Raw genomic sequence first — 7,909 nt, 5'->3', positions numbered from 1 at the left:
ATTTCCTTGGTGTCCTCTCTCAAATGCTAATTTGTGGCAGGGGGGGTTCGCTGTCTCCCTTCCCAGTATACGAACAGGGGCAGTGGGCTCGGGAATACGTAGGATTAGTGGTCTAGCTCTACCACGATAGTCCGGGGGGGTGTGGTGGTTATTGCACAGAGTGTTCTTTATGCTCAAGAGGTTTGGAAGGAGGACTCAGGTCCAACAAGGATATCCCGGGGATGTAGAGAGCAGTCTATCAATGGAAGGAGGGCACATGCCCTGTTTCCGGGGGCCCAACCCTTCTAAGAAAGGAAAGGAGCTTGTTCTCGTCGTCTACGGGTGACGAATGTGGTATAGTGGCCTCAGTGTGATCACTGCGTGGATGCGGGTATGTTTTGCCCGATCGCTGGCTACGTATGTTTTCTGAGGGGGTCTGACCAAACCATGCGGTGGGGTCTCTTGGCTTGAGGCGAGTGTACACTCCAGGAGTCTTGTTCCTAAGTTACTAGTTCAAATGTGGGGTTTTGTTCCACTGTAAGTAGTTTGTGGGGTGGATCTCGTGTTTGACAATTGCGGTCTACCGAGGGCAAAGGTCTGCGCCAGATGAGTCGGGAGTGGTTCCAGGGTCATTTCTTAATGTAAACTGACCATACGTCTGTTATATATCTTAGGACAGCCCACAGCGCATTGGTCCTTCCAGTGTCTAGTCTTATATTGTTTGAGGGCCACAGTATTGTGTTTGGGATTGAGGCAGGGCCCCTGGCTTCAGATGACTCAGAAATCATTCCAAGACAGGGTTGAGGTGGGTGCTCTGATGGTTGTGACAGGTCCTGGTTTACCAGTGTTGCAACAAGCCTTGGGTGTGCACAATGTGAGCGCTTGGAATCATGAGTTGCAGCTCACTGTGCAGGATCTTGCGTAAGTTGGAGAGGATATCTGACTTCAGAATGTATCGTCAGGGACACCCTCCCCTTGGAAGGGGGTCTGGCCTCCCCCGCTACCAATGACAGACGTGTTTGAATGTTGAGGGACTACAGAGCAGGCACTGTATCTGAAGTGTCACAGCATCTCAATTATTCCTTAACTGCAACCGTCTCCAAACCTGTATATGTCCGAGCTGGTTGAGGCACATCGAAATATGGGCCACTTACTTGCTCTGCTGGGGTGCGTGGCATTGAGGAGGGCACATGCCCTGCCGCGCAGGGGCCCAACCCTCTGGTGTCTGTTTTGTGCCCCCAGACACTCTCGGCCCTTTAACAGTGCTTGGGGTCTGTTCCCTGTCCTCGGGGTTCAACTGTCGGTGGAGATATAGCAGGTTAGTTCTTGTGGTTTCTGGTGGAATGGAACCAGAGCTGCCGTACTCTCGGAAGAGGAGCGTCGTCTGCCACTATGGGGGGTATCCTCTCTCGTCTCCTCTGGACTCGTGGGGGGTTGTTGTAACAGTCATTAACCTGCAGGGGAAAACTTCTACAGTGGGTTCTGTTTCCGGGTGTCAGTCACCAGGGATTTCTGGGTTCAGTACAGGATCCGTGCTTACTACAGGTAGCTTCAGAATGGTTCCAGGCAGCAAGGGTAGTACTATATTTCTTCACTTTGCGCAGAGCTCATATTACGGCCATGATGTACTTCTCCCTTCCGTGTCTCGATATGGCAGGGAATTTCGTAGTACACCTGATGTATTTCCTCCCCCCCTCGTCGTTTGCTTCAGGGGTCTACGTGTGTGGAGCAGCTGTTCTGTGATCGGGCATGGGTGCCCGCCGAACGATTCACTGGTCCGTTCAATATACCCTGTTGGTGGGTGTAGGAGGCGGCGACTGGCCCAGGGTTCTATGTGGTCAGCAGGGGGTTGTAATGTCTTTTAATGGGGCCAGCGTACCATTCTGGACGCGCGTCTCCCAGGTCGGGTCGCCTCAACCTTCCCTCATGTCTGGACCTGCAGGCTCCATGGAGGGACAGTCTCACCCTAGGAGTAGCGCTGCCACGGGGGTGCAATCTCCAGGGATCTGCACCACACTACTTTGTTTCATCACCTCCTTGTGGGGGGGACTCTCACTCCTTATCGGACTAGGCTCTTTTCGGAGGGGTCTGTGCTGCCCAAGCTTGGGCACTCTCCAAGTAGGGGTGGCAGGTGTCCCTGGTTGGTGCCTCTGCGTGGTCAGGTACTTGAGTGGCCGACGTCATTGCAGGTCGCTCTGCACTGGAGCTATTCGTTGTTAACCCTTTGGCCACGGCGTGTTGTACAGCTTCAATCAGTACCGGGCCGTTGGCAGTTCATCCGAGGCATCTCCGTTTACCTCATCACAGATTCTATCGGGGTACTCTCTATCACGTTGCAGGGCTAAGTTTGCTCTCCGGCTTCGCTGAAGTTCACGTGGAGCCGGTGCGTATTACCGGTGCGTATTACGCAGCTAAGTAGTGTGTAAAGCAAGGTGGCTTTTCTCAGCGATTCCTCATGCGATTTCCTCCGTATTTTCTCTCATTCCATGCTGGGTACCTTCCCCTGGAATAGTTCATTGATTGCACTTGAGGGGGGGACCTGTGGTGGGGGCTCAATGCACTTTTCCAGGACCTCGGGTCGGAGCTCACACAGAGCAGTTATTCATCTGCGCGCCCCCTAGTGGCCATCCCCGAAGAAGGATTTTTACACGCTCCATAACAAGTATAATGAACATTGGGTCTTCATTGCTTGCCGTGTCTTCGGCAACGCGGCCAATGCATTAAACCACGAGGCATTTCACAACAAATAACAGGTAGATTCTGTTTTTTTCAGTAACTGGAGCTCGTTCTATAATTGTGATACTTTAATTGGGCTGGGGATGACATTTGCTAATTGATACCGTATGCTCCATTTTAATGTCATGGTATGTGAGGTGAGCCTTGAAATGAGCATGATTTGTCAATTTAGGGGTACACGTCACATCATATTTGTGCTCATGCATGTTCCTGCCACTACCAGCTCTATAATATTGGAAAAGTGGAGCCATTTCTTAGCTTCTCAGCTGGCCTCGGTCTTCTCTTGTCTGCCCTATTGCACGGCTCTTCTTGCCGGGATACCCGTGCACTTGCTCCTCCTCCTCCTCAGTCTGTCTGTAACGCGACTGTTCGCGTACTCTTTCTACTAGCTCCTCCTGCTCACATTGCTTCTTGCTGAGCCGCATTGCACTGGCTTCCTTTTCCTGCTCGTCTTCAGTTCCGCTACCTTTGTATTGTTGTTAAGTCTACTCACGGTCCTGCCCCTTCCTCTTTCCTCTGCAGCATCTTTTTGTGCCCCCCCCCCTCGGTCACTTCTCTTCTTCATTTCGCCTAACTATTCCTCGCCCCATTCTACCCCAGACCAAAAAAAGAGCCGATGGCTGGAAGGTTTGGAATTAATCTTAACCTCTGGCATTGCTCTGGGTAACCCTCCAGACCATCGTTCTTCGCCTGCCAAGCCATTACAGAAGGGGAAAGACCATATGCGAATCAGACTTGGTCCCACCTTCCTCCCACCAGTGCACCATTAATTTGCTCTCCTAGCTCCCGGACTTTGGAACCCTCTCACCCCTTTCTAGGCGCTCCTCTTTCTCCATATCTAGTTTTAACTCCTCTCTTAAAATTCACCTGCCAAGCTCCTCTTGAATATAACGTGTTCCTCGTGATTAATCACCTGTGCACACATTCTCGTTCTTTTGTGTCCGTTTGTGTAATTTTTCAACAGTGCTTTTGCAAATAGGCTCCATGAATTCCAATGATTGAATACGTCATACGCGTATTTGCACTAATTGCTTAGACAGAGCGAATGAATCACTGCACCGGTAGTTTTTTAAACTTGGTAAGAGGTCTTTGGAATGCCAAGGCATGCACGTGCACTTCGCAATAGGACCCATTCCTCTGGCACTCACCCACCTTAATGGCATTTTCTCTCAGCTGTCGCTTCATCGTGCTACCTTTGCCCAGCAATTCACCGCCATGATTGACGCGGGCGGCTGTGCTGCGCACACACAGCTCCACGCGCAGGCGAGTCACGCTGGCGCCTTGTCGAGTCAGCACGCGACTCACCCGGGTACCTGAGGCCAGCTGTGCAGCTGTAGCAGGCGCCAGGCACGTGCACCGCACCCTGGATTACACCTGAACACCCTCATATATCACCTCTTATAATCTTACCATCCCACTCACTGGCCGTCAAGCAGTGCTTTCAAAACTATTTCTTGTGCGGAAGCTCACAGGAACCCTTCCACCCGTGGCAATGTGTTTTCTTCCCATAAATTAACAAAAAAGTGCCTAACGCGTGCCATATTTAAATCCAAAATATTTTGTGGAGTTGTAATACATTTATTTCCTAATGCTTCTTGTTTTTTGGTAGATTACACAAAGGCCAACCTGACATCATTGCCCCAGGCAGTGGGGCTTGAACCGGGGACACACCTGCTCTTCACTGCACTGTCCACAATATGGTTTCAAGGACAAAAAGGTCTGGGTGACATTGTTTATTTGCAGCATTGCGTTTCCCCTTAACCCTTCAGAGCTAAGGGCCTCTATGTTCGTCCTGAATTCCCATAAGAAATCATTGTAGGCTCCGCCCACTCCCACAGTTAAAGGCCCCCAACAGCCGTGTCCCCGCTCAGTTTCCACTACAAGGTGTTTTTCTCATTCGCTGGTGATGTGCAGAGGGTAGGTCCTTCAGGCTTCTCCTCCGGCACCGGCGCCAGATCAGAGGTTCTCTGCCCGCACCTTGCCACAGTGAACCTGCTCATGCGTAGGGCTTCCTCGTAACATGGCGGGGTCTCGGAACCAGGTGGCAGCGTGAAGACTGACGGCCGCTGTACAGCATTGTGGGAGTGTGCCACCGCGAATATCCGCCGGGCCGCGGGGCCAAACACTGACTGCAGGGCTGTGGGGCGAGAAGGGAGACAGTTAACGGTAGATACAAGTTTTGTACAATACATTTCAGAAATATGGTTACAATTTGGCAGAGTTGTGAGTACGTGGAACTGTGAGGGAGGAAGTGGACAAGTGGTGAGTATTTATATTATTTATTTGAATTTTTGTTCAGCACTGGTCCTACGCAGAGGGTTTTGGAGCGCCCAGACAAAGTTACAAAGTTGTGAGGTTATACAGAAGTTACAACATAATTTCAGGATAGGATAGGAAGATTAAGCTAGGCACATGTTAGTAGGGCAGTTGGAGCAGCCTGATAATGTGTGGGGGAAACAGGTATGTGTTAAGGATTGGTGATGGAGGTTGCAGTGCAGATGTGGAGCGATAGGGTGTCCCATGCCTTGGGTGCCAAGTGGGGAAAGGCTTGTTTTTGTGTGTGTTAGTTTGTGGACTGGAATGCTTAGAAAATGCTAGCTGGCCTTTCTGCTGTTTGTATGGTTGATGGGTTTCAGTTTGTTGAGAAGGCAAGATGGGGTTTTGAAGTGGATGTCCTTTGAATACAAAGTAGAGTCATTTGAAGGCAATTCTCGAGGGTACGGGGAGCCAGTGGAGCTGGGCGAGAGCTGGGGTGATGTGTAGGTAGGTGAAGGATGAGTCTCACTGCTGTGTTTATTATGGCTTTCAGGGGGGCAAGTGTGTTGTTGGGGAGTCCAGTAAGGAGAGCATTACCATAGTCCAGCTTGGGCAGAGCCAGTGCTTAGACTGTAGTGTAGCGCTTGGCTGGGGGAAGTATGCATCTTACCTTGCGTGGGAGGTGTATTTGTAGGTTGCATGTTGTGGTGTGTGAAGGAAAGGTGGGGGTCGATGCTGAAGCCAAGGGATTTGACGAGTGTGAAGAATGCTATGTGTGGCTTGTCTGTGGTGAGTTCTTTAATGCAGGGGGTGAGGTCGGTTTTTTCATGTGGTGGGCAGATGAGGAGGTATTTTATTTTGGAAGGGTTGAGTTTGAGGCAGTTGGTGGCAATCCATGTGGTGATGGCAATCCATGTGGTGATGGCTGAGAGACAGATTTTGAGGGTGTGTAGTTGTGAGGGGGACATGATTTGGACAGTGCATAGGCCACACCCCTTAACTAGTGCACCCCCCCTCACCTACGTGGGGTAAGAGACCTGGTAAGAGCAGGAGAGCTGGGGCACGCTGGTGGTACTCCCAGCCCCTCCTTTCTGTTACAAATCACAGGCTCTGAGCCCCGGAGCCTGTGATTAAGAAACAAAAGGAGAGGTCAGGGACACCAGTACTACCCAGATCCTCTCCTGTGTCTTAATGACGGGCTAACAACCAGCAGAAGAAAGCTTAGTCCGTTCAGTAGTCATTGCAGAGATCTGTGTCAATTTGCAAGATTACAATGCCAAATTCCAGCAAGGCGGACTCAGCCTTTCCTATGTCTGAAGGTGACACACCTGCATGTTTATGTACTTTGTTTTGTAGCAGAACAGGTGCTACTTTCAGCAATGCACCTGCATCAGATAGAGGTTGTTATAGAAAGAACTTAGCATCAGTGTGGTGAAGGTCTAGAAATTGGTTTGTTCAGAGGGGGAGTTGTACAACCTAAGCAGCCACCTCCAATGAGGAGCATAAAGTATTAGTCCGGAGAGGTGATTAGGTACGCAAATTCCAAACTGTGGAACCAAAGCATTAATGCTTGTATCCCGGCTTTGCCTGCAGACGATGCAGTGATCCTGGACAACACCTCATATGACTGACATTACTGTGCTGTCTTCTGTGAAAATATTTGCCTTCTGAAATGCTAGTTGCATTGTTTAGCCCATTGCCTGATCTTTCTTTTTATTAAGGTCATTGAGTGGAAGGGGTTCTAGATAGAAGAAAGCAAACCAGATATCGCAGGCCTCTGGCTAGCATAGTTTAAGGTCTGCTCATTTGACACAGCGCTTTGCTTTTTTGAACATTTCAGATTTTGATCTGCATGTTTATAAATAGCAATTGCACATGGGTGTCTTGTGGCCATGTTTAAAGCTTTAAAATACAAAGCAGAAACCCAGATAAAATCTTTTAAGATCACATCAATTAGTATGCTGGCACTTATATACTTCCCTTTATGACGGAGACAATGAAGCTTGAATCATTCCAATTGTGCATAGTGTTGCTTCTATAACATAATGTTTTTAAAACTGCCATGTTGGGTTACGTCATTTGTGTACTTTCCAATCGGTTCTATAAAATGGGATTATTTTTGTTCATGGTAAGAACTGGAAAAGAACACAGTAAAGTGCAGAAATTGCACAGTGGGTGGAAATCACACTGTCGCCTCTTAACCAATGTGTAATCCCGGGCATCTCATTTAATCTCGTATTGCCTAACTTTTCATAATTAGCAGTCCCTAAACCTTCCAAAAGTGTCACCCTTCAAAGTGATTTAGTTTTCAGGGCATGATCTTCAAAAAGGCCTCCCTCATGGTTCCACTCATGGTTCCACTGGCTATAGTGCTGCTTCATCTATAGTAATAGTGAGCATTGATATATTGTGCGCCACAGCCACTTGTTCCTTTGCTTTCTAAAGGCAACACAACTTGAAAACCATGTCCCTCTTCTAATCTCAGTCTGTCTGGATACAGACACCTTCCTGGTAGCTTCTAATCTGAATCGACTATCTATGCTGTGTTATTTGTATCTTTCTCCTTGCTTTCAATTGGTCTTCTGTATCCATGAGCACTTTTGCTTTCTCTGAGGCATCTTATCTGAGTCGTCTGTCTATTCTGGATTATGCATACCTTTTTCATACGATCTGTGTCCTGCATTTATACTATGACTGGTGTACCTCCCTCGTGGCTGTTATTGCTGAAAAATGTCTTGCACCTACACTGGAACACAAGTACCCTTGTTGTGGACTGCAAATGTTGCCCTTGAAATTCTACTTGTTTATCATTCTGACTACAGCAGGAATGACGGGCCTAAGGGGACTGGAAGGGAGTAGCCATGCTTATTTTGATCGCTGAGCGGTAGCATATGAAGCTATGGGTTGTGGGTGTAACGAGAGAGGCGCAACCAGATAT

General features: G+C 48.9%; 1 protein-coding gene across 1 annotated transcript in view; it reads right to left on the bottom strand.

The window, feature by feature from the left end:
- Nucleotides 1–4,433: 4,433 nt before the first annotated feature.
- Nucleotides 4,434–7,909, bottom strand: part of TMEM52B (transmembrane protein 52B) — a 58,014-nt gene continuing 54,538 nt past the window's right edge. Inside the window, exon 6 of the mRNA XM_069650547.1 lies at nt 4,434–4,852. Within this exon, the coding sequence (XP_069506648.1) occupies nt 4,593–4,852 (260 nt within the window). The 3' untranslated portion in view covers nt 4,434–4,592. The remainder of the gene's footprint in view (nt 4,853–7,909) is intronic.

This window comes from Ambystoma mexicanum, chromosome 3p, assembly GCF_040938575.1.
Source record: "Ambystoma mexicanum isolate Mex_15411 chromosome 3p, UKY_AmexF1_1, whole genome shotgun sequence".
NCBI classification, from domain to species: Eukaryota; Metazoa; Chordata; class Amphibia; order Caudata; family Ambystomatidae; genus Ambystoma; species Ambystoma mexicanum.
This window is presented reverse-complemented; position numbering and strand designations above follow the sequence as displayed.